Source organism: Thalassophryne amazonica, unplaced genomic scaffold (genome assembly GCF_902500255.1).
Source record: "Thalassophryne amazonica unplaced genomic scaffold, fThaAma1.1, whole genome shotgun sequence".
Lineage (NCBI taxonomy): Eukaryota > Metazoa > Chordata > Actinopteri > Batrachoidiformes > Batrachoididae > Thalassophryne > Thalassophryne amazonica.
Window position 1 is genome coordinate 128,081 of NW_022986263.1, and position 26,276 is coordinate 154,356.

At 45.6% G+C, this 26,276-nt stretch overlaps 1 protein-coding gene across 1 annotated transcript in view; it reads right to left on the reverse strand.

Annotated features, from left to right (window-relative positions):
• The window catches only part of LOC117505890 (latent-transforming growth factor beta-binding protein 4-like), a gene marked incomplete at its 3' end in the record, with an annotated part of 211,270 nt that overhangs the window by 127,082 nt on the left and 57,912 nt on the right, over positions 1 to 26,276 (reverse strand). Inside the window, 3 exon segments of the mRNA XM_034165425.1 lie at positions 24,351 to 24,497; positions 24,499 to 24,533; positions 24,972 to 25,148. Of these exon segments, the coding sequence (XP_034021316.1) occupies positions 24,351 to 24,497; positions 24,499 to 24,533; positions 24,972 to 25,148 (359 nt within the window).

Sequence of the window (26,276 nt, forward strand, 5' to 3'; positions counted from 1 at the left end):
GGAAAGAAGTACATGGATTCATTTGACTCACTGTAAGAAAGTCATTTCTGCAGACACAGACAAACAGTAAGAACAGTAGGACAAGACTAGTAATAGTGTGTGAGCTTGGTGTTAAGATCCAGGTTAGACACGAAAGCTAGCAGAAGACATTAAGAAGCCACTGTTCTGAACATAGGTGTGCTGTAGTGTGCAGAAATGGCGAAAGAAAAAAACAAAAGAACGAGGGTTTCTGGACCCCATGGACAGTCCTTGTTATGCTACTTTTCTTTTTCGGATTGGGCTTATTATTAAAAGCCATAAGCACGGGACATGATAATAAGGATCACCTCCGCAGATTGCAGAGACCAAAAAGAAGTAACGAAGACCCCAGTCCGATAATAAATGCCACAGTACATAGCTGTGATAGGAACAATGCGTACCGATTTGGTGTACAGGCCTGCATTCCTAGAAAAGCTTCTGTGGTCATCTCTGTACCATATAGCGCTCTTACCCATGGAACATGGGATGGTGGGGATGGTGACAGAGGGACTAATTACGGAAATAGTTTCTCATGGTATATGACTAATGATCAACAAGATAAGAGATGGGAAACGTTGGTAGCCGATGAATGGAGTAGATGGACACCAAGATGGGCACAAACCGAGTGGGCTAAGTACCAGAGTCAAATTCTCAAAATGTATCAAACAGATGATAAGCTGTCTATAGTGGTGAATACCACAGAAAAAGGAACCATATTCCCACCTGATATAAAGGGAGACTGTTGGTTGTTCCTCCTTTGGGTATACAAACCAGGAAAAGATCCGTATTTCCATTTTTTCCTCTGTGAAACAGATAGAGTACAGCAACCAATATTGACAGAATTAAGTACGTCAAAGGGGGTGTCCATACAAGCAAAGGGGGTGTCCATACAAGCAAAGGGGATGTCCGTACAAGGCACAAAAGACATGAAGGCAGATGACTGGTTCCTAGTAACTACAGGAATTAGTGGACAAAATAACAATTGGCTTTTAATGGCAGAACAAGCAGGACTAGCAGCAAAGAAGGACTGTGTTGTATGTATGGGACCCAGACCTATATTACAGGTAATACCGGCAGCATTACCCAAAGACTGTCTGCTGACGGTTATGACACAGACATACATTGCAGCAAACAACAATTGTTCTAAGTGGGACAAGATCTATCCATTGACCAAATTGACTAAGATCAAACCTTTATTTTCAAGCAAAGTTGGGCATGCTAACCATACATGTGTACACTTGACAGGGACAAGTAAGACTTTGGGTAGCTTAAACCACACCGCCTGGTGTAAGAATGTGGTCCGTAGTACTCCCACATTCAAACCTGTCGGGAGGAGTGACGTATGGTGGTGGTGTGGTGATAACAGAATCTTTGACAGACTGCCACGAAATGTGTCAGGTTATTGTGCATTAATATCATTATTGTTACCAGTTAAAGCCATGTCCATGACACCTGAAGAAGTCATGACATATACAGCCTCTCTCATTCCTGAAGATTGGCAGAAAGGCATAGCCAGACATAGAGTAAAAAGACAGTGGAAAGGAGTAGGAACCCAACATATATTGACGCAATAGGAGTCCCCAGAGGAGTGCCTGACGAGTATAAACTGGTTGATCAAATAGCAGCTGGATTCGATTCTTCCATCTGTTGGTGGTGTTCAATTAATAAAAACGTGGACAGAATAAACTACATCCACTACAATGTACAGAAATTAGGAAATTGGACTGAGGAAGGATTTAAGGCTGTCCATTCACAGTTAGAAGCCACGTCCCTTATGGCCTTCCAGAATCGTATTGCTCTGGATATGTTGTTGGCGGAGAAAGGAGGTGTTTGTGCCATGTTCGGAGAACAATGCTGCACATTCATTCCCAACAACACGGCTGCAGACGGCAGTCTCACTCAAGCCATTGACGGGCTGAGGACGTTGAACAGGAAGATGAAAGAGCACAGTGGAGTAAACACCGAAGGCTGGGATTGGTGGCTGGAAGGGATGGGAAGATGGAGGTCTTTGATTTCTTCACTATTAGTGTCTATAGCAGTATTTGCTGCAATTCTAACATTGTGTGGATGTTGTTGTATTCCATGTCTCCGAGGCCTTGTAAATAGAATGATAACCACAGCAATAAGTCCAGGACCAGGAGGGGGACCAGCATCATATCCACTCCTGGGGCAAGACGACACCGAGGAGGACGATGACTCCCATGACCTGTACCCAGACCAATGGAAGTATGATGACCCAGACACCGATGATGGTGACAATGATGACATCACCTCTGGGGTGTAAGCCTATAGAACATACCATGATGAACCTCTTAGTGAAAATCTCAAAAAGAAGTGCTAAGCTAGGTGATAACTACTACTGTATGTTTAACAGGTGATAAACAGGAGGGGAATGTTAAAGATTTTATATATATGTTATCACTGTTAAACATTTGTACCTTTTGTCTTCTTTCTGATGAGAACGGTGTTGTGCTGTTTGCACCTGACCCCGAGAATGTACGTGTTATTCAACCTTGTTTTAGCATGCTGGGGTCAATCTGAACTGGGAATGAGGAGCTGGATGTACTTATTATTATTATTATACAACTTGTTTTCGTAGCCGCTAACGACTGGGAGTGAAGCATGACGGGGTCAGGCTGAACTGGGAATAAAAGAACTGAAGGTTGTTTTGACTGTTGTGATGTGATGCTTAGTGTGAAGACCAGGACACTCCAGGCAGATGCACAACAGCTGATAACTGCAACAGACGAACGAGATGTGCTGACCTCCGACGATAAGAGTAAAAGAAAGAAACTTTTTCCTTACAGCTGCGCTTATTGACATATGTGTTTATGTTACGAGAAGAAACTTGTCTCGCGTGTCCCCCCCCCCCTTAGGACAAGTTTTATGATGTAATGAGGGCATCTCTAATAAAAAGAGCGGGAGCACAGGCCAGACTTTAGTGTAGCCTTGGTGTACAGCCTGGACTGCACTCCGCGCGTGATTAATTTGACTTTCTGTCTCACTGGTGTTTCTTGACTCTGTTTGTCTTATCAAAGGTTTTAAGAATGTTTGGAGGAGAAAATACCCAACAGTGCTGAGCTGCAGTAACTACAGAGGCATAAAGTTGAGGTCAAGAAAGAGCACTACAGATGCAATGTTTGCTGTGAGAGTGCTGATGGAGAAGTACAGAGCAGGCCAGAAGAAGTTACATTGTGTGTTTGTGGATTTAGTTAAAGCTTATGACAGGGTGCCAAGAGAAGAGTTGTGGTATTGTATGAGGAAGTCTGGAGTGACAGAGAGTAGCGCAGGACATGTACAACATGTCCTGCGTGGAGTAACTTAGACTCTGTGTTGTGCATTCAAACCATATAATGCACGGTTTCTCGTTGTTTAATCCTCATATATATATATATATATATATATATATATATATATATATATATATATATATATATATATATATATATATATATATACACACACACAGTGAGGAAAATAAGTATTTGAACACCCTGCAATTTTGCAAGGTCTCCCACTTAGAAATCATGGAGGGGTCTGAAATTTTCATCTTAGGTGCATGTCCACTGTGAGAGACATAATCTAAAAAAAAAAAAAATCCGGAAATCACAATATATGATTTTTTTTAATCATTTATTTGTATGTTACTGCTGCAAATAAGTATTTCAACACCTGTGAAAATCAATGTTAGTATTTGGTACAGTAGCGTTTCAATCAATCAATCAATCAACTTTTTTCTTGTATAGCGCCAAATCACAACAAACAGTTGCCCCAAGGCGCTCCACATTGCAAGGCAAGGCCATACAATAATTATGAAACACAGTCTACGTCTAAAGCAACATAACCAAGGGATGGTCCAGGGTCACCCGATCCAGCCCTAACTATAAGCCTTAGCGAAAAGGAAAGTTTTAAGCCTAATCTTAAAAGTAGAGAGGGTATCTGTCTCCCTGATCTGAATTGGGAGCTGGTTCCACAGGAGAGGAGCCTGAAAGCTGAAGGCTCTGCCTCCCATTCTACTCTTACAAACCCTAGGAACTACAAGTAAGCCCGCAGTCTGAGAGCGAAGCGCTCTAATGGGGTAATATGGTACTATGAGGTCCCTAAGATAAGATGGGACCTGATTATTCAAAACCTTATAAGTAAGAAGAAGAATTTTAAATTCTATTCTAGCATTAACAGGAAGCCAATGAAGGGAGGCCAACACGGGTGAGATATGCTCTCTCCTGCTAGTCCCCGTCAGTACTCTAGCTGCAGCATTCTGAACCAACTGAAGGCTTTTTAGGGAACTTTTAGGGACAACCTGATAATAATGAATTACAATAGTCCAGCCTAGAGGAAACAAATGCATGAATTAGTTTTTCAGCATCACTCTGAGACAAGACCTTTCTGATTTTAGAGATATTGTGTAAATGCAAAAAGGCAGTCCTACATATTTGTTTAATATGCGCTTTGAATGACATATCCTGATCAAAAATAACTCCAAGATTTCTCACAGTATTACTAGAGATCAGGGAAATGCCATCCAGAGTAACGATCTGGTTAGACACCATGCTTCTAAGATTTGTGGGGCCAAGTACAATAACTTCAGTTTTATCTGAGTTTAAAAGCAGGAAATTAGAGGTCATCCATGTCTTTATGTCTGTAAGACAATCCTGCAGTTTAGCTAATTGGTGCGTATCCTCTGGCTTCATGGATAGATAAAGCTGGGTATCATCTGCGTAACAATGAAAATTTAAGCAATACCGTCTAATAATACTGCCCAAGGGAAGCATGTATAAAGTGAATAAAATTGGTCCTAGCACAGAACCTTGTGGAACTCCATAATTAACTTTAGTCTGTGAAGAAGATTCCCCATTTACATGAACAAACTGTAATCTATTAGACAAATATGATTCAAACCACCGCAGCGCAATGCCTTTAATACCTATGACATGCTCTAATCTCTGTAATCAAATTTTATGGTCAACAGTATCAAAAGCAGCACTGAGGTCCAACAGAACAAGCACAGAGATAAGTCCACTGTCCGAAGCCATAAGAAGATCATTTGTAACCTTCACTAATGCTGTTTCTGTACTATGATGAATTCTAAAACCTGACTGAAACTCTTCAAATAGACCATTCCTCTGCAGGTGATCAGTTAGCTGTTTTACAACTACCCTCTCAAGAATCTTTGAGAGAAAAGGAAGGTTGGAGATTGGCCTATAATTAGCTAAGATAGCTGGGTCAAGTGATGGCTTTTTAAGTAATGTTTAATTACTGCCACCTTAAAGGCCTGTGGTACATAACCAACTAACAAAGATAGATTGATCATATTTAAGATCGAAGCATTAAATAATGGTAGGGCTTCCTTGAGCAGCCTGGCAGGAATGGGGTCTAATAAGCATGTTGATGGTTTGGATGAAGTAACTAATGAAAATAACTCAGACAGAACAATCGGAGAGAAAGAGTCTAACCAAATACCGGCATCACTGAAAGCAGCCAAAGATAACGATACATCTTTGGGATGGTTATGAGTAATTTTTTCTCTAATAGTCAAAATTTTGTTAGCAAAGAAAGTCATGAAGTCATTACTAGTTAAAGTTAATGGAATACTCAGCTCAATAGAGCTCTGACTCTTTGTCAGCCTGGCTACAGTGCTGAAAAGAAACCTGGGGTTGTTCTTATTTTCTTCAATTAGTGATGAGTAGAAAGATGTCCTAGCTTCACGAAGGGCTTTCTTATAGAGCAACAAACTCTTTTTCCAGGCTAAGTGAAGATCTTCTAAATTAGTGAGACGCCATTTCCTCTCCAACTTACGGGTTATCTGCTTTAAGCTACGAGTTTGTTTGCAGTTACAGAGGTCAAACGTTTCCTGTAGTTTTTCACCAGGTTTTCACACACTGCAGCACGGATTTTGGTCCACTCCTCCATACAGATCTTCTCTAGATCTTTCAGGTTTGGAGTTTCACCTCCCTCCAAAGATTTTCTATTGAGTTCAGGTCTGGAGACTGGCCAGGCCACTCCAGGACGTTGAAATGCTTCTTACGGAGCCCCTCCTTAGTTGCCCTGGCTGTGTGTTTGGGGTCATTGTCATGCTGGAAGACCCCAACCCCCCCCCCCCCCCCCCCCCCCCAAAAAAAATGAATGACACATAGCATCCGAATCTGTACTGCTTGCGGATCAGTAAAGGAACAGCACAAAAAAACGAAAAGAGATCCGCACAGCCAGTTAGCTCCCAAACAAGCTTTAATAACACCAAAGGTGACGTTTCAGGCCTCGCCCTGTCATCAGACATCATGATTGTGTCAGGAGGTTTTGAAATCTTGCCTTGCCTCTACTGGTGGTTTGGCTCTCACTGCGGTATTGTATCACTTCCTGTTCCGGAGCACAGCGGTGTTTGCTGTATCTCTTAGCTGTTTAAATCTGCCAGATTTAGATTGATCTAGTTACCTAGATAATGATTTGTTTCACAGTGTAATCTTCACGTGCCTTAACTAAAGCACTCACTCTGCTGAATCACCTCTAAATTATTTACACATTATTCACTTTGTGTGTTTTAGGAATCCGCTAGCTTAGCGCAGCTACTAGCTCTTAGCCGATTTAGCATGGGGGCTTCTCCTGTCTCTCCTGCACTTTTCTACTCTGGGTGTGAAATGTTTAGTTATTCCTCAGCCTCCTTTAGGCAGTAATGGTACTTGTAATAAGTGTAGCTTATTCGTAGCTTTGGAGGCCAGGCTGGGCGAATTGGAGACTCGGCTCCACACCGTGGAAAAATTCTACAGCTAGCCAGGCCCCTGTAGTCGGTGCGGACCAAGGTAGCTTAGCCGCCGTTAGTTTCCCTCTGGCAGATCCCGAGCAGCCGGGAAAGCAGGCCGACTGGGTGACTGTGAGGAGGAAGCGTAGCCCTAAACAGAAGCCCCGTGTACACCACCACCCGTTCACATTTCTAACCGTTTTTCCCCACTCGACGATACACCCGCCGAGGATCAAACTCTGGTTATTGGCGACTCTGTTTTGAGAAATGTGAAGTTAGCGACACCAGCAACCATAGTCAATTGTCGTCCGGGGGCCAGAGCAGGCGACATTGAAGGAAATTTGAAACTGCTGGCTAAGGCTAAGCGTAAATTTGGTAAGATTGTAATTCACGTCGGCAGTAATGACACCCGGTTACGCCAATCGGAGGTCACTAAAATTAACATTGAATCGGTAGATAATTGGCAAAGCTTCTGGGGAAAACCTGGTCTTGTTAGGAGAGACGGCATCCATCCCACTTTGGATGGAGCAGCTCTCATTCCTAGAAATCTGGTCAATTATCTTAAATCCTCCAAACCGTGACTATCCAGGATTGGGACCAGGAAGCAGAGTTGTAGTCTTACACACCTCTCTGCAGCTTCTCTCCCCCTGCCATCCCCTCATTACCCCATCCCGTAGAGACGGTGCCTGCTCCCAGACCACCAATAACCAAGCAAAAATCTATTCAAGCATAAAATTCAAAAAGAAAACACAATATAGCACCTTCAACTGCACCACAGACTAAACAGTTAAATGTGGTCTATTAAACATTAGGTCTCTCTCTTCTAAGTCCCTGTTAGTAAATGATATAATAATTGATCAACATATTGATTTATTCTGCCTTACAGAAACCTGGTTACAGCAGGATGAATATGTTAGTTTAAATGAGTCAACACCCCCGAGTCACACTAACTGCCAGAATGCTCGTAGCACGGGCCGAGGAGGAGGATTAGCAGCAATCTTCCATTCCAGCTTATTAATTAATCAAAAACCCAGACAGAGTTTTAATTCATTTGAAAGCTTGACTCTTAGTCTTGTCCATCCAAATTGGAAGTCCCAAAAACCAGTTTTATTTGTTGTTATCTATCGTCCACCTGGTCGTTACTGTGAGTTTCTCTGTGAATTTTCAGACCTTTTGTCTGACTTAGTGCTTAGCTCTGATAACATAATTATAGTGGGCGATTTTAACATCCACATAGATGCTGAGAATGACAGCCTCAACACTGCATTTAATCTATTATTAGACTCGATTGGCTTTGCTCAAAATGTAAATGAGTCCACCCACCACTTTAATCATATCTTAGATCTTGTTCTGACTTATGGTATGGAAATTGAAGACTTAACAGTATTCCCTGAAAACTCCCTTCTGTCTGATCATTTCTTAATAACATTTACATTTACTCTGATGGACTACCCAGCAGTGGGGAATAAGTTTCATTACACTAGAAGTCTTTCAGAAAGCGCTGTAACTAGGTTTAAGGATATGATTCCTTCTTTATGTTCTCTAATGCCATATACCATCACAGTGCAGAGTAGCTACCTAAACTCTGTAAGTGAGATAGAGTATCTCGTCAATAGTTTTACATCCTCATTGAAGACAACTTTGGATGCTGTAGCTCCTCTGAAAAAGAGAGCCTTAAATCAGAAGTGCCTGACTCCGTGGTATAACTCACAAACTCGCAGCTTAAAGCAGATAACCCTTAAGTTGGAGAGGAAATGGCGTCTCTACTAATTTAGAAGATCTTCACTTAGCCTGGAAAAAGAGTCTGTTGCTCTATAAAAAAAAGCCCTCCGTAAAGCTAGGACATCTTACTACTCATCAATAATTGAAGAAAATAAGAACAACCCCAGGTTTCTTTTCAGCACTGTAGCCAGGCTGACAAAGAGTCAGAGCTCTATTGAGCCGAGTATTCCTTTAACTTTAACTAGTAATGACTTCATGACTTTCTTTGCTAATAAAATTTTAACTATTAGAGAAAAAATTACTCATAACCATCCCAAAGATGTATCGTTATCTTTGGCTGCTTTCAGTGATGCCGTTATTTGGTTAGACTCTTTCTCTCAGATTGTTCTGTCTGAGTTATTTTCATTAGTTACTTCATCCAAACCATCAACATGTCTATTAGACCCCATTCCTACCAGGCTGCTCAAGGAAGCCCTACCATTATTTAATGCTTCGATCTTAAATATGATCAATCTATCTTTATTAGTTGGCTATGTACCACAGGCTTTTAAGGTGGCAATAATTAAACCATTACTTAAAAAGCCATCACTTGACCCAGCTATCTTAGCTAATTATAGGCCAATCTCCAACCTTCCTTTTCTCTCAAAAATTCCTGAAAGGGTAGTTATAAAACAGCTAACTGATCACCTGCAGAGGAATGGTCTATTTGAAGAGTTTCAGTCAGGTTTTAGAATTCATCATAGTACAGAAACAGCATTAGTGAAGGTTACAAATGATCTTCTTATGGCCTCAGACAGTGGACTCATCTCTGTGCTTGTTCTGTTAGACCTCAGTGCTGCTTTTGATACTGTTGACCATAAAATTTTATTACAGAGATTAGAGCATGCCATAGGTATTAAAGGCACTGCGCTGCGGTGGTTTGAATCATATTTATCTAATAGATTACAATTTGTTCATGTAAATGGGGAGTCTTCTTCACAGACTAAGGTTAATTATGGAGTTCCACATGGTTCTGTGCTAGGACCAATTTTATTCACTTTATACATGCTTCCCTTAGGCAGTATTATTAGACGGCATTGCTTAAATTTTCATTGTTATGCAGATGATACCCAGCTTTATCTATCCATGAAGCCAGAGGACACACACCAATTAGCTAACTGCAGGATTGTCTTACAGACATAAAGACATGGATGACCTCTAATTTCCTGCTTTTAAACTCAGATAAAACTGAAGTTATTGTACTTGGCCCCACAAATCTTAGAAACATGGTGTCTAACCAGATCCTTACTCTGGATGGCATTACCCTGACCTCTAGTAATACTGTGAGAAATCTTGGAGTCATTTTTGATCAGGACATGTCATTCAAAGCGCATATTAAACAAATATGTAGGACTGCTTTTTTGCATTTACACAATATCTCTAAAATTAGAAAGGTCTTGTCTCAGAGTGATGCTGAAAAACTAATTCATGAGCATCAACCTGCTCTCTACTCTCACTACAGATCACAATGTCATCTGCAAACATCATAATCCATGGAGACTCCTGTCTGATGTCATCAGCCAACCTGTCCATCACCATTGCGAAGAAGAAAGGACTCAGAGCCGATCCTTGGTGTAATCCCACCTCCACCTTAAATGAGTCTGTCACTCCTACTGCACATCTCACTGCTGTCACACTGTACTTGTATGTTGGGGTTTGGTTCCATTTTGTGTCTGCACCGTTTAGCGGCCTGAGGACAGGCGTCATGGAACATTCCGCCCATCGTGTCCCTGTGTCCTTTTGTATAGTTTTGTCCTGTGTTTATTGCGTGGGCGTTTCCCTCAGTGTCTTATGTGAGTGTCTATGTCCTGGTCTGGTTGTCTTGTAAGTGTGTGTGGGTGTGTGTTCTCCCCTGGATGTCATTTGTCCTTGTCAGTACCTGTGGTCAGTCTGTTCCTGGTTTGTGTCTTCAGTCCTCTGTGTGTTGCCTTAATGTTCTTCATGTATATGTGTCTTTGTGTTCTTCAGTTTTCGTTAGATTTCAGTTGTGCATCATGTGTGCAGATGAGATCAGTTCGTATCAGTCAGATGAGTTTGTATCAGTTTCTGTCAGTCTGTGCATAATGTCTGGAGTTGCCTTGACAACATCAGACTCTAGGGGAGGGCAGAAAGATAAGAGGGGCAGCCAAATGGTTCACCAAGTCCATAGAAATTCTTCTAGAGGAAAACAGCGGGGCGTTTTGACCTTCGGAGGCTGATAAGCCTGCCATGTTTAGGGTTAAGCAGAGAAACACCATTTATAGCTCCTCTGACTGCCCAAATCCAGTTCATGAAAATTCCCTGGTTTACGACTCCTTCCTAAGGCATACATTTGCTTCAAGATGTTTTCCAACTTATGTCTTAGTTCAAGGGTTAATGCAGTCTGAGACTGTACCACCTTGCCCAACTCATTAATCATAATGGACAGGTGAGGGGTTGTGGTTCTGGTAACAGCCGTCTTGCCAGTTCTCTGGTAGGTCAGGGCCGCACATAAACCAATAAGCACCAGCCCCTCCCACTACATCTTCGACATCCACCACAGAGAGTGGTACCAAGCACGCAACATGCCACTTCTCCCAGGCGTCGAGAACATAGCCCGCAGGGTAGGTTCCATCTGGCACACAGGGTCCCCCAGCCCTGATTTCCTTGTTGAAAAAATGGTGTCAATAGCGTTCAGAGACCAGCTGATCAAGTCCTTGGTTCATCCAAATATAGTATGAAGAATTCACAGTCCGGTGAAGTAGGGACTTTGAAGGTTGCAGCAGAGATAGAGGAAAGAGGAGGAGATGCGACCGCCCTTGCCGGAGTCCCATGCTGAACACTAAAATGTACTTCAGTCAGAATAAAAATACAAGCTGCTGATTTTTATGTTATTTTTCAACATTATTAGGCTGCAGAAGGTTGCGTGTTCAAATCACGTCGTGGTCACCACTTTGTTGGAGACTGGCCCGCCAAGACCCTTGACCATGTCCACCATTCACTGTGCATCTGTTGATCCCAGGGAAAGTGGAACCAAAGGATTCCATGCAAGATCTCACTTTGTGGGGTAAGGATGATTCTAAGAAAACTCAGAACTTCACAGGAGGACCTGGTCAATGACCTGAAGAGAGCTGGGACCACAGTCACAAAGATTACATTAGTAACACATGATGCTGTCATAGTTTAAAATCCTGCAGGGCAGCAAGGTCCCCCTGCTCAAGCCAGTACATGTCCAGGCCCGTTTGAAGTTCACCAGTGAACATCTAGATGATCCAGAGGAGGCATGGGAGAAGGTCATGTGGTCAGATGAGACTAGAATACAGCTTTTTGGAATCAACTCCACTTACCATGTTTAGAGGATGAGAACAACCCCAAGAAAACCATCTCAACCGTTTCATTAGTTACTTCCTCCCAACCATCAACATGTCTATTAGACCCCATTCCTACCAGGCTGCTCAAGGAAGCCCTACCATTAATTAATGCTTCGATCTTAAATATGATCAATCTATCTTTATTAGTTGGCTATGTACCACAGGCTTTTAAGGTGGCAGTAATTAAACCATTACTTAAAAAGCCATCACTTGACCCAGCTATCTTAGCTAATTATAGGCCAATCTCCAACCTTCCTTTTCTCTCAAAAATTCTTGAAAGGGTAGTTGTAAAACAGCTAACTGATCATCTGCAGAGGAATGGTCTATTTGAAGAGTTTCAGTCAGGTTTTAGAATTCATCATAGTACAGAAACAGCATTAGTGAAGGTTACAAATGATCTCTTATGGCCTCAGACAGTGGACTCATCTCTGTGCTTGTTCTGTTGGACCTCAGTGCTGCTTTTGATACTGTTGACCATAAAATTTGATTACAGAGATTAGAGCATGCCATAGGTATTAAAGGCACTGCGCTGCAGTGGTTTGAATCATATTTATCTAATAGATTACAGTTTGTTCATGTAAATGGGGAATCTTCTTCACAGACTAAGGTTAATTATGGAGTTCCACAAGGTTCTGTGCTAGGACCAATTTTATTCACTTTATACATGCTTCCCTTAGGCAGTATTATTAGAAAGCATTGCTTAAATTTTCATTGTTACGCAGATGATACCCAGCTTTATCTATCCATGAAGCCAGAGGACACACACCAATTAGTTAAACTGCAGGATTGTCTTACAGACATAAAGACATGGATGACCTCTAATTTCCTGCTTTTAAATTCAGATAAAACTGAAGTTATTGTACTTGGCCCCACAAATCTTAGAAACATGGTGTCTAACCAGATCCTTACTCTGGATGGCATTACCCTGACCTCTAGTAATACTGTGAGAAATCTTGGAGTCATTTTTGATCAGGATATGTCCTTCAATGCGCACATTAAGCAAATATGTAGGACTGCTTTTTTGCATTTGCTCAATATCTCTAATGTCTCAGAGTGATGCTGAAAAACTAATTCATGCAGTTATTTCTTCTAGGCTGGACTATTGTAATTCATTATTATCAGGTTGTCCTAAAAGTTCCCTGAAAAGCCTTCAGTTAATTCAAAATGCTGCAGCTAGAGTACTGACGGGGACTAGAAGGAGAGAGCATATCTCACCCATATTGGCCTCTCTTCATTGGCTTCCTGTTAATTCTAGAATAGAGTTTAAAATTCTTCTTCTTACTTATAAGGTTTTGAATAATCAGGTCCCATCTTATCTTAGGGACCTCATAGTACCATATCACCCCAATAGAGCGCTTCGCTCTCAGACTGCAGGCTTACTTGTAGTTCCTAGGGTTTGTAAGAGTAGAATGGGAGGCAGAGCCTTCAGCTTTCAGGCTCCTCTCCTGTGGAACCAGCTCCCAATTCAGATCAGGGAGACAGACACCCTCTCTACTTTTAAGATTAGGCTTAAAACTTTCCTTTTTGCTAAAGTTTATAGTTAGGGCTGGATCAGGTGACCCTGAACCATCCCTTAGTTATGCTGCTATAGACGTAGACTGCTGGGGGGTTCCCATGATGCACTGTTTCTTTCTCTTTTTGCTCTGTATGCACCACTCTGCATTTAATCATTAGTGATCGATCTCTGCTCCCCTCCACAGCATGTCTTTTTCCTGGTTCTCTCCCTCAGCCCCAACCAGTCCCAGCAGAAGACTGCCCCTCCCTGAGCCTGGTTCTGCTGGAGGTTTCTTCCTGTTAAAAGGGAGTTTTTCCTTCCCACTGTCGCCAAGTGCTTGCTCACAGGGGGTCGTTTTGACCGTTGGGGTTTTTCTGTAATTATTGTATGGCTTCTGCCTTACAATATAAAGCACCTTGGGGCAACTGTTTGTGGTGATTTGGCGCTATATAAAAAAAATTGACTGATTGATTGATTGATTGACGCACCTGTATATAATCTAACATTGATTGACAACATGTGTGAGAATGTAAAAAAAAAAAAACACTACACAAACATAATCATCAAGAAGAGTTCATACTATATATGATAGTCCAATTAGATCCATTAAAATATCTATTTCATTGAAAGAAAACAGATTTAAATAGAATTTTAATTCAAATAATTCAAATTGTTCTCAGCCATTGTTTTGTCTACCACAGACAGTATTTGCTTGTGTTATTTTTGCAGTAGGTTTTGTGAGTGCTTGTAGCTGGAGGCTGGGTTTGGACTGACATCTTCACTCCAAATCTTTCATAAGTACACTTACTACTGCATGTGCCAGCTTTCTGGTGTTAAGGTGGAGGTGTTTTCCCACCTGACTTGCTGACTGTTTTTGCTCTTCGCCAGCAGTACCAGATCTGACACGCAGAGACGGTGGCCACCTGGGGGAACTCGGGACTTGGCGGCTCGAGTATTCTCCTGGTTCGGTGGCGGAGGAAATCGCGTGGTTCCGGTTCTTCTCCAGACGGACGTCTCCTATCGTCGAGCCTGCCCACACGACACCTTTATTGATTGACTTTGTATTCATTCTGAAATCTGCTGTGTGTAGTTGTGGCATTCACAACAGTAAAGTGTTCAGATTTGACTTCTTCTATTGTCCGTTCCTTTGCGCCCCCTGTTGTGGGTCCGTGTCACTACACTTTCACAACAGGATATCTCGTCCAGCGTCATGAACTCCGAGGGGCGTCACCCAGCCGCTGAACGGCCAATGGGAGAGCAGAGTGCACAGGCGTCTGCAGGAGGCGTGATTGGTGAGTTGCAGCACATCCTCACCGCCTTTACTGCTCAGTTGGATCAGATGACAGAGCAAAACATCCTCCTGAACCGCAGGGTGGAGGCTCTCTCCGCACAGGTGGCAGCGAGCGCTCAGGGCGCTGCTGCAGCTCCTCCTCCTGCCAACCCTGTGCAGGATATAAACGTTCCACTGGTCGTTCAACGACCACTCCCACCATCCCCTGAAGCATACATAATCCCCCCAGAGCCGTACGGGGGTTGTGTGGAGATGTGCGCGGACTTTCTTATGCAGTGTTCACTCGTCTTTGCACAACGTCCCGTCATGTACGCATCTGATGCTAGTAAAGTAGCTTATGTGATTAATCTGCTTCGAGGAGAGGCACGCGCTTGGGCTACGGCGCTTTGGGAGCAAAATTCACGGCTCCTTCATACGTACACTGGGTTTGTGAGGGAGTTCAAAACCGTGTTTGATCACCCTAACAGGGGAGAGACCGCTTCAACTGTGCTGCTGTCAATGAGACAGGGACGGCTCCGCGCCGCCTTCGTAAACGGACTGTCGTCGGTCCTGAAGGAGCACCTGCTGGCTAAGGACGAACCGCGGGAATTAGATGGGCTTATCGACCTCGTTATACGGTTAAACAACCGGTTGGAGGAACGCCATCGGGAGCGAGACGAAGGACGTGGCCGGGTACGCACCATCCCTCTCCCTTCCGGGGTCGAAAAGGTTCCGCCCTCCCCACGCTCCACAGCCGCAGCGCTCCGTGGGGCAACAGCTCCCCCTGCTGACGTTGCTAGGGAAACGCACAGGGCAAAAATGAGAACAGATGACAGAATGAGGAGGCTGGTCTGCGGGGAGTGTTTTATCTGCAGCTCAAAAGAGCACATACAGAAAAACTGCCCAAACGGCCACAACAACAACACCCGCCCTTAGAGACTGGGCTAAGGGGGGGTCATAACATTCACGTGGGACACACACATGTTGCCACACGACTCCCAGTTACAATCCTGAGCGGGGATTTAACCCTTCAAGCCCCAGCACTGGTGGACACGGGGTCAGAAGGGAAACTGCTAGACAGCAGATGGGCAAGGGAGGTAGGGCTCCCTCTGGTGGCGCTTCCTTCGCCACTGCAGGTGCGGGCACTAGATGGCACCCTTCTCCCTTTAATCACGCACAAGACACGACCTGTAACTCTGGTGGTGTCTGGAAATCATCGGGAGGAGATCGAGTTTTTTGTGACTCCTTCTACCTCACGCGTGATTTTGGGTTTCCCGTGGATGCTGAAACACAATCCCCGGATTGATTGGCCGTCTGGGGTGGTGGTTCAGTGGAGCAAAACCTGCCATCGGGTGTGTTTAGGATCCTCGGTTCCTCCCGGTTTACATGCTAAGGAGGAGGTCAAAGTCCCTCCCAATCTGACGGCGGTGCCGGTTGAGTACCACGATCTTGCTGACGTCTTCAGCAAGGATCTGGCACTCACCCTTCCCCCGCACCATCCGTACGATTGTGCCATTGATTTGGTTCCGGGCGTTGAGTTCCCGTCCAGCAGGCTGTACAACCTCTCACGACCTGAGCGCGAATCAATGGAGACCTACATCCGGGACTCATTAGCTGCCGGGCTGATCCGGAACTCCACCTCCCCGATGGGTGCAGGTTTCTTTTTTGTGGGCAAGAAAGACGGCGGACTCCGTCCATGCACTGATTACAGGGGGCTGAATGAGATCACGGTTCGCAACCGATACCCGTTGCCGTTGTTAGATTCCGTGTTCACCCCCCTGCATGGAGCCAAAATCTTTACTAAGCTGGATCTTAGGAATGCGTATCACCTGGTTCGGATCCGGAAGGGAGACGAATGGAAGACGGCATTTAACACCCCGTTAGGTCACTTTGAGTACCTGGTCATGCCATTCGGCCTCACCAACGCCCCCGCGACGTTCCAAGCCTTGGTTAACGACGTCTTGCGGGACTTCCTGCACCGGTTCGTCTTCGTATATCTGGACGATATTCTCATCTTTTCTCTGGATCCTGAGACCCATGTCCAGCATGTACGTCAGGTCCTGCAGCGGTTGTTAGAGAACCGACTGTTTGTGAAGGGCGAGAAGTGCGAGTTTCACCACACTTCTTTGTCCTTCCTGGGGTTTATCATCTCCTCCAACTCCGTCGCCCCGGATCCGGCCAAGGTCGCGGCGGTGAGAGACTGGCCCCAACCCACGAGCCGTAGGAAGCTGCAACAGTTCCTCGGCTTCGCAAATTTTTACAGGAGGTTCATTAAGGGCTATAGTCAGGTAGTTAGCCCCCTGACAGCCCTGACCTCACCAAAGGTTCCCTTCACCTGGTCGGATCGGTGCGATGCCACATTCAGGGAGTTGAAACAGTGCTTCTCCTCTGCACCAGTTCTGGTGCAGCCCGATCCCAGTCGCCAGTTTGTGGTTGAAGTGGACGCCTCTGACTCAGGGATAGGAGCCGTGCTATCCCAGTGCGGAGAGAACGATAAGGTTCTTCACCCGTGTGCCTATTTTTCCTGCAGGTTGACCCCAGCAGAACGGAACTATGACGTGGGCAATCGAGAACTCCTTGCGGTGAAAGAGGCTCTTGAGGAGTGGAGACATCTGTTGGAGGGAGCGTCAGTGCCATTCACGGTTTTTACTGACCACCGGAACCTGGCGTATATCAGGACCGCCAGGCGGCTGAACCCCAGGCAAGCCCGCTGGTCACTGTTCTTCGGCCGTTTTGACTTCCAGATAACCTACCGCCCCGGGACCAAGAACCAGAGGTCGGATGCCTTGTCCCGGGTGCATGAGAATGAAGTCAAAACCGAGCTGTCGGATCAACCGGAGCCCATCGTACCGGAGTCCACTATCGTGGCCACCCTTACCTTGGACATGGAGAAGACCATCCGGGAGGCCCTGGCACGGAGCCCGGACCCCCCCGTCCCGGGGGCACACCACCATCCTCACGATAGTAGACCGGTTCTCCAAGGCGGCCCACTTCATGGCCCTCCCGAAGCTCCCGTCGGCCCAGGAGACAGCGGACCTCCTGGTCCACCATGTCGTACATCTGCATGGGATACCAACAGACATCGTCTCAGATCGTGGTCCCCAGTTTTCCTCGCAGGTTTGGAGAAGTTTCTGCCGGGAGCTGGGGGCCACTGTGAGCCTCTCGTCTGGGTATCACCCACAGACCAACGGACAGGCTGAACGGGCTAATCAAGAGCTGGAGCAGGCCCTGCGCTGTACCACATCCGGACACCCGGCGGCTTGGAGTGAACACCTGGCCTGGATCGAGTATGCGCATAACAGCCAAGTGTCCTCTGCCACCGGCCTCTCCCCGTTCAAGGTGTGTCTGGGGTACCAGCCCCCTTTGTTTCCTGTGGTGGAGGGAGAGGTCGGTGTGCCCTCGGTCCAGGCCCACCTGCGGAGATGCTGTCGGGTGTGGCGCACCGCCCGTTCGGCCTTGTTGAGGGCCCGGACGAGGGCGAAGACCCATGCAGACCGTCGACGGTCCCCGGCCCCCGCATATCAGCCCGGGCAGGATGTGTGGCTATCTACGAGGGACATCCCCCTCCGGGTCGAGTCCCCCAAACTCCAGGACAGGTACATTGGGCCTTATAAAATCCTCATGGTCCTCAGTCCCGCCGCAGTGAGGCTCCAACTCCTGGCCTCACTGCAGATCCATCCGGTGTTTCATGTGTCAAGATTGAAACTGCATCACACCTCACCCCTCTGTACACCCGGCCCGGCGCCGCCTCCTGCCAGTATCATTGACGGGGAGCCGGCTTGGACTGTGCGCCGGCTCCTGGACGTCCGTCGAATGGGCTGGGGTTTCCAGTATTTGGTGGACTGGGAGGGGTATGGACCCGAAGAACGCTCCTGGGTGAAGAGGAGCTTCATCCTGGACCCGGCCCTCCTGGCCGATTTTTACCGTCGCCACCCGGACAAGCCTGGTCGGGCGCCAGGAGGCGCCCGTTGAGGGGGGGGTCCTGTTGTGTGGGCCACCAGAAGAGGAGGTACTGCTGGCCCACCACCAGAGGGCGCCCTGCCTGAAGTGCGGGCTTCAAGCACGAGAGGGCGCTGCCGCCCCACAAGAGCGGCCGAGGTGACAGCTGTTACTCATCGACTATGACAGCTGTCACCAATCATCTACGCCTCACCCCTGATAAAAGCAGGACGACACCTCCACCACGTCGCCGAGATATCGTCCTATCAAGGAGGTAATTTGTTCTCAGCCATTGTTTTGTCTACCACAGACAGTATTTGCTTGTGTTATTTTTGCAGTAGGTTTTGTGAGTGTTTGTAGCTGGAGGCTGGGTTTGGACTGACGCGTTCACTCCAAACCTTTGATAAGTACACTTACTACTGCATGTGCCAGCTTTCTGGTGTTAAGGTGGAGGTGTTTTCCCACCTGACTTGCTGACTGTTTTTGCTCTTCGCCAGCAGTACCAGATCCGACACGCGGAGACGGTGGCCACCTGGGGGAACTCGGGACTTGGCGGCTCCAGTATTCTCCTGGTTCGGTGGCGGAGGAAATCGTGTGGTTCCGGTTCTTCTCCAGACGGAAGTCTCCTATCGTCGAGCCTGCCCACACGACACCTTGATTGATTGACTTTGTATTCATTCTGAAATCTGCTGTGTGTAGTTGTGGCATTCACAACAGTAAAGTGTTCAGATTTGACTTCTTCTACTGTCCGTTCCTTTGCGCCCCCTGTTGTGGGTCCGTGTCACTACACTTTCACAACACTATTGTTCTTTAAAAAGTGTCAATATGATTAAAGAACCCCAAATTAGCAGAGAAAATGGGCCTAAGCTCCCAATTACAGATCTGAGCCACTCTGCACAGTTCCAAAGCATCAAACAAACGAAATAATTCATATACAAACCCGGAAACAACCATACATGCTGTCAAGTAGATAAGACATTCAGCCCAAAAGAGAAGAAGAAAAAAAAAAAAACCCACTCGCATGTTTACACTCCTTTCACAGTATAAAAATCAGGTATGTACCATCATAAAATACTGTGGAAAACTAATAGTAAATACACCAAAAAAAGAAGAAGAAGAGACAAACAGGTGCATCCATCTGGTGCGAATTGACACAAGATGGTGGAATCAAACATCAAGTTTATATAAAAACATTGAACACCACAACAGGGGAATAATCGCATAAGAACAACTGAATTGACGCTAGTAATGATGACAAAGCTACAAAAAGAATCACAAAAAAGGTCTGATGTCAAAATCCTCATTGAGTCCTTTAGGATTGAGAGCGTCCAGAGTGTAGATCCAATAACTTTCTCTTTTAAGTAAATTTTGATTAATATCACCACCGTGGTTCGTAAGTTTTACTTGTTCTATCCCAATAAATCTCAATGTGCTCACATTGTGTTGAGCCTGTGTGAAGTGACTGGCTACTGAACTTTTATTGTCTTTGTTCTGAATATTAGATCTATGCTCCGATATTCTAATTTTAAGAGGTCTTGTTGTTTTGCCAATATAGGCTAAGCCACAGGGGCATTTTAACATGTAAACCACATTAGCAGTATTACATGTAATAGTGCCACGAATTTTAAAGACTTTGCCAGTCCTAGCATGTAAAAATGTTTGAGTTGTATATGTAAAATTACATTGGGCACAATGGCCACAGCTATAGTTACCATGTGGTGATCCTTGTGAGAAATATGATTGACAAAGTGATGGCAAATTTGCACGGACAAGCATGGAGTTCAGATTAGGAGCCCTCTTAAAAACTATGCAAGGTGGCAAAGAGAAATCTTTGATGTCTTTTAATTTAGGATCAGTTTTGATAATATGCCAGTGCTTCTTAATGATTTTCTCAAATTCTCCCCCTAGTGGTGAATATTGAACGATACAGTTCAATCTGGAAGGCTGTTTTAGTATTTTTGTTTTTACTGTAAAGACAGTCATTTTGAGACATAGTCTCAAATTTTTTTCGAGCTTCTGTGGTCAAATCAAATCAAATCAATTTTATTTATATAGCGCCAAATCACAACAAACAGTTGCCCCAAGGCGCTTTATATTGTAAGTCAAAGCCATACAATAATTACAGAAAAACCCCAACGGTCAAAACGACCCCCTGTGAGCAAGCACTTGGCGACAGTGAGAAGGAAAAACTCCCTTTTAACAGGAAGAAACCTCCAGCAGAACCAGGCTCAGGGAGGGGCAGTCTTCTGCTGGGACTGGTTGGGGCTGAGGGAGAGAACCAGGAAAAGACATGCTGTGGAGGGGAGCAGAGATCAATCACTAATGATTAAATGCAGAGTGGTGCATACAGAGCAAAAAGAGAAAGAAACACTCAGTGCATCATGGGAACCCCCCAGCAGCCTAAGTCTATAGCAGCATAACTAAGGGATGGTTCAGGGTCACCTGATCCAGCCCTAACTATAAGCTTTAGCAAAAAGGAAAGTTTTAAGCCTAATCTTAAAAGTACAGAGGGTGTCTGTCTCCCTGATCTGAATTGGGAGCTGGTTCCACAGGAGAGGAGCCTGAAAGCTGAAGGCTCTGCCTCCCATTCTACTCTTACAAACCCTAGGAACTACAAGTAAGCCTGCAGTCTGAGAGCGAAGCGCTCTATTGGGGTGATATGGTACTATGAGGTCCCTAAGATAAGATGGGTGTTGTGAAAGTGTAGTGACACGGACCCACAACAGGGGGCGCAAATGAACGGTCAATAGATGAGCCAAAAAGTAACAATTTAATGTTGTGAAGGTGCACAACGAATACACAGACAATCTCAGAATCTGATAACAGTCAAACCACAAAGGTGACGTGTGGGCAGGCTCGAGGATAGAAGACGTCTGTCCTGAGAAGAGCTGGAACCACACGATTTCCGCCGCCACCGAACCTGGTGAATACTGGAGCCGCCAAGTCCCGAATTCCCAGGTGATCACCGTCCCCGACTGTCGGATCTGGTACTGCTGGCAAAGAACAAAGACAGTCAACTGTGGGTGTGTGTACACCCCGTAACAACAACGGTGGGAATGCCACCTCCACCTCTAACACACACTCGTGCAGCGTCTGTTTAACCACTTATCTGACGGACGTAGGACGAAACAGTCGCGACCCATGCCGGTCCTCTGGTTGACAGCTGCAAAACAATAGCTCTTAGAATCAATTAATACAGACAGAGACAGTTACCTCCATAGAAGTACGATATCTCGGCAACGAGGTGGAGATGACGTCTGGTCTTTATGGAGTGAGATGCTGTAGAATAGATGGGTGACAGCTGTCAAGAGATAATGAGTGACAGCTGTCACCCCCGGCTGTGTCCGTGGCGGCAGCGCCCTCTCGTGCCTGAAGCCCGCACTTCAGGCAGGGCGCCCTCTGGTGGTGGGCCAGCAGTACCTCCTCTTCTGGCGGCCCACACAACAATGGGACCTGATTATTCAAAACCATATAAGTAAGAAGAAGAATTTTAAATTCTATTCTAGAATTAACAGAAAGCCAATGAAGAGAGGCCAATATGGGTGAGATATGCTCTCTCCTTCTAGTCCCCGTCAGTACTCTAGCTGCAGCATTTTGAATTAACTGAAGGCTTTTCAGGGAACTTTTAGGACAACCTGATAATAATGAATTACAATAGTCCAGCCTAGAAGAAATAACTGCATGAATTAGTTTTTCAGCATCACTCTGAGACATTAGAGATATTGCGCAAATGCAAAAAAGCAGTCCTACATATTTGCTTAATGTGCGCATTGAAGGACATATCCTGATCAAAAATGACTCCAAGATTTCTCACAGTATTACTAGAGGTCAGGGTAATGCCATCCAGAGTAAGGATCTGGTTAGACACCATGTTTCTAAGATTTGTGGGGCCAAGTACAATAACTTCAGTTTTATCTGAATTTAAAAGCAGGAAATTAGAGGTCATCCATGTCTTTATGTCTGTAAGACAATCCTGCAGTTTAACTAATTGGTGTGTGTCCTCTGGCTTCATGGATAGATAAAGCTGGGTATCATCTGCGTAACAATGAAAATTTAATCAAGTACAGTGTGACAGCAGTGAGATGTGCAGTAGGAATGACAGACTCATTTAAGGTGGAGGTGGGATTACACCAAGGATCGGCTCTGAGTCCTTTCTTCTTCGCAATGGTGATGGACAGGTTGGCTGATGACATCAGACAGGAGTCTCCATGGATTATGATGTTTGCAGATGACATTGTGATCTGTAGTGAGAGTAGAGAGCAGGTTGAGTCTCTTCTGGAGAGGTGGAGAAATGCTCTGGAGAGAAGGGGAATGAAAGTCAGTTGGAGGAAGACTGAGTCCATGTAGAGAGCAGGTTGAGTCTAGTCTGGAGAGGTGGAGATATGCTCTGGAGAGAAGGGGAATGAAAGTCAGTTGGAGGAAGACTGAGTCCATGTGTGTGAATGGGAGGGAGCTCAGTGGAATAGTGCAGTTACAAGGAGTAGCCGTGTCAGGATGTGAGTTTTGTTTGGCTTTATTTTCATGTTTTGGTTTGGTTATGTTCTTTTGTTAGATGTTCTTGGTTTTGTTGCTTTCCTGTGTGTGTGTGTATATTCTCTTGTTGGGTTCTTCCTGCTTGGCTCTCGGTGGTGGGCGTCTCTCTCTCTCTCTCTCTGGCCACTCCCTCATTCTGGTGTCCCACGCACACCTGCTTTCAATATGCACCTCATGACCTGGCTGTGTATATATAGCTCTCCAGATTCCTCTGTGCTTCACCAGATTGATGCACCTAGCGACTTCTCTCCAGTTCTGTTTTTGTATTCTCAAGCTATTAGCCTCACGTGTGTTTTGACCACTTGCTTGTTTCCTTGACCACACCTTAGCCTGATGGTCCTTGTACTGTTGCTCATGTTGGACTGCCTTCCTGTGTACTGGACCCCATTTACTATCACAGTAAACTGTTTTTACATACAAAGCTTTGTGTCTGAGTCCTGCATTTGCATCCTGCCTCATCCGTCAACCAGACCTGATAAGAAGTGGTGAAAGTAGATGAGTTTAAATACTTGGGGTCAACTGGTCAAAGTAAGGCAGTGGTCATATAGTCAAACAACAGCTGGGATGAAATCTGTCACGGAGTCATGGCATCATGGTCCCAGAAAAAATAAAACATGGGATGAAGTTAAATACTTTGTTTTTTTAGCAATGTTTCATGGTGTTGCTTGTTTCATTATGTGTAATGGAAAGATGTCTTATGGTTTCTTTGAGGACTCGGTGTCCACCCTCACAGACGGCTGCCTGCTCAGGGTGCAAGAATGAAGCTGGTCACATATCAAGATCACACGGTTTCATGGGACACTGCTGATCCAAATGCAACTGATCACAGAAAATTCCTGAGGATGGCACTGGTGTCGCCAGCGTCCACAGAAGGAGTTGTTTCATGACTGAGGTGACTCTAACAGTCATCGAGAGGAGTTGTTGTGCACAACTTGTTTGGAATTGCAGGTTGGTTATGGATCTGGGAAAGCGAGCTGTGATGGTCCTGAGAGAAGGCAAGAGCGTGTTTTTAGAGGAATCTGTGACCAGGTCAAGTCTGTGGTACCAGGTCTTTTCAGAGGTACCACTGGCATGTCATCATATCAAACAATTGTTTTCTTAAGGAGACCAAGAGGATGCAGGGACATGAACATCACTGTTCAGACAAGTGAATGTCTGTCCAAGTCACTGAAAGTCTGGATCAAAGACATAAACGCTGACCCCATTACAAACTTTGCAATCATCTAAATATCCTGTAAACAGGAAGGTGGCGCAGACACTGATGAATCTGACTGTGAATTTGTCAGGTGAGTGGGCATGATGCAGCAGGCTGCTCTGCTCGTTACCGTGGACCCGCTGCATCACCACAGGAGCTCCGTGCCTGCTCAGATGCTGAGAGACTCTTTGGTTGAACTGCAGGGTTGAAGCTGAGTAGTGATAAACCAGGACCAGCTGGACAGATCTCCTTAAATGCCGCTGCAGACAGAGAGAGAGCGAGAGAGAGAGAGAGAGATGGCGAAGTCAACCATCTCACATCAACCCAACATCTTCAGCATTCTGCTTCTTTCATCTTTCTTCTGGGGGTTTTGCTTCAATGTGATAATTTCTCCTCCTGATCTCTACACATTCTCTTCAAAGTCAGTTACTGTGGACATTTCATCGCTGTCTGTATTTTAGCTTAACTTCCTGTTGACAACAGTGCAGGTGCACAGGGCATGCCCCCTCCACACACACAGACACACACAAACACACACACACAGTCAAAACAAGGACATGGTGACTGGAAAAGTAGTTAAGGCTGGCAGCCCCTCGTCTTCTGTCCAATTGATGAGACCTCATGGGTCCAGGAGTGAAGATGTTGGATATTTCACCTCATGCTCTCATGAAATGTCAGACTGTGACTCAGTCACTGACCTGAACCAAAGTAAGGACACCTCTGGCAGTTGGGGCCCCAGGCTTTGCCGACTCTGCTGCAGCAGCAGATTTGCTTTGTGATGTTCCTCAGGATGGGCAGAGAGCAGGAGGACGGACCCTGACCTGGACCCAGAACCCGGTAACACTGACTCTTCTCCTGTGATATCACACTCTGGGCTGAAGGGGACCAACAAACAACATCACAATGCTCAAGTGAGGTATACGAGGTCTGTTAAAAAAGTATCCGACCTTTTTATTTTTTGCAAAAACCATATGGATTTGAATCACGTGTGATTGCATCAGCCAAGCTTGAACCTTCGTGCGCATGCGTGAGTTTTTTTCACACCTGTCGGTTGCGTCATTCGCCTGTGAGCAGGCTTTGTGTGAGCAGTGGTCCACCCCCCCCCCCCCGGTCGGATTTTTATTGCGAATAAATTTCTGAACGATTTGGAGCTTTGCTGCATCAAATTTTTCCAGAAACTGTGAGAGACCTCCAGGTGGACACCATTCGGAAAATTCAGATGGCTTTCAGGGACGATTTTATGGGGATTACACAGATTACGGAGTGATCCAGCCGGTTTAAAGACCGCCCACAGCATCTGAGAGCGCGGCGCGCTCCGAGCGCCAATCGACAGGCTGACACCCCGCTGAAACAACCAGATCATTTCCAACGTGAAGGCTTTGTTGATCCGGGACGTCATCTGACTTCCACAGAAATGGCAGAAAGACGTGGACATCAGCACTTTTTCGGCCATTCCACTGTTACAGGAGTTTTTTTTCATGGAAAGAGAAGCGGAGGGATGTGCCACGGAGCCGCTCACGGCGCAGGACAAAAGCACCTCCGTGTTGGTATCACAGGACGGCTTCAGGTGGCTTCAGACGGCTTTCGGTGGCTTTTCAGTCGTGTGACTATCCCAGAAATTGTGGCATGAGCTGGACATGCCAGAACATGTCCTGTGAGGCTTCATCACGGCGTTGCTTTGCGCCATGCGGCTCCACTGCGACGCGCAGAATTCCTAGGCTCCTCTTTCCATGACAAAAACTCCTGTAACAGTGAAATGTGCCGTTCATTTCCACACTGGACACTGTGTTGATCCGGGACGTCGTCTGACTTCCACAGGAATTGCGGAAGACGTGGACATCTGCACTTTTTCCGCACATTGAGACAGACGTGCGGAGGAATTCTGCGCATCGCAGTGGAGCCGCATGGCGCAAAGCAACACCGTGATGAAGCCTCACAGGACATGTTCTGGCATGTCCAGCTCATGCACAATTTCTCGGATAGTCACACAACTGAAAAGCCAC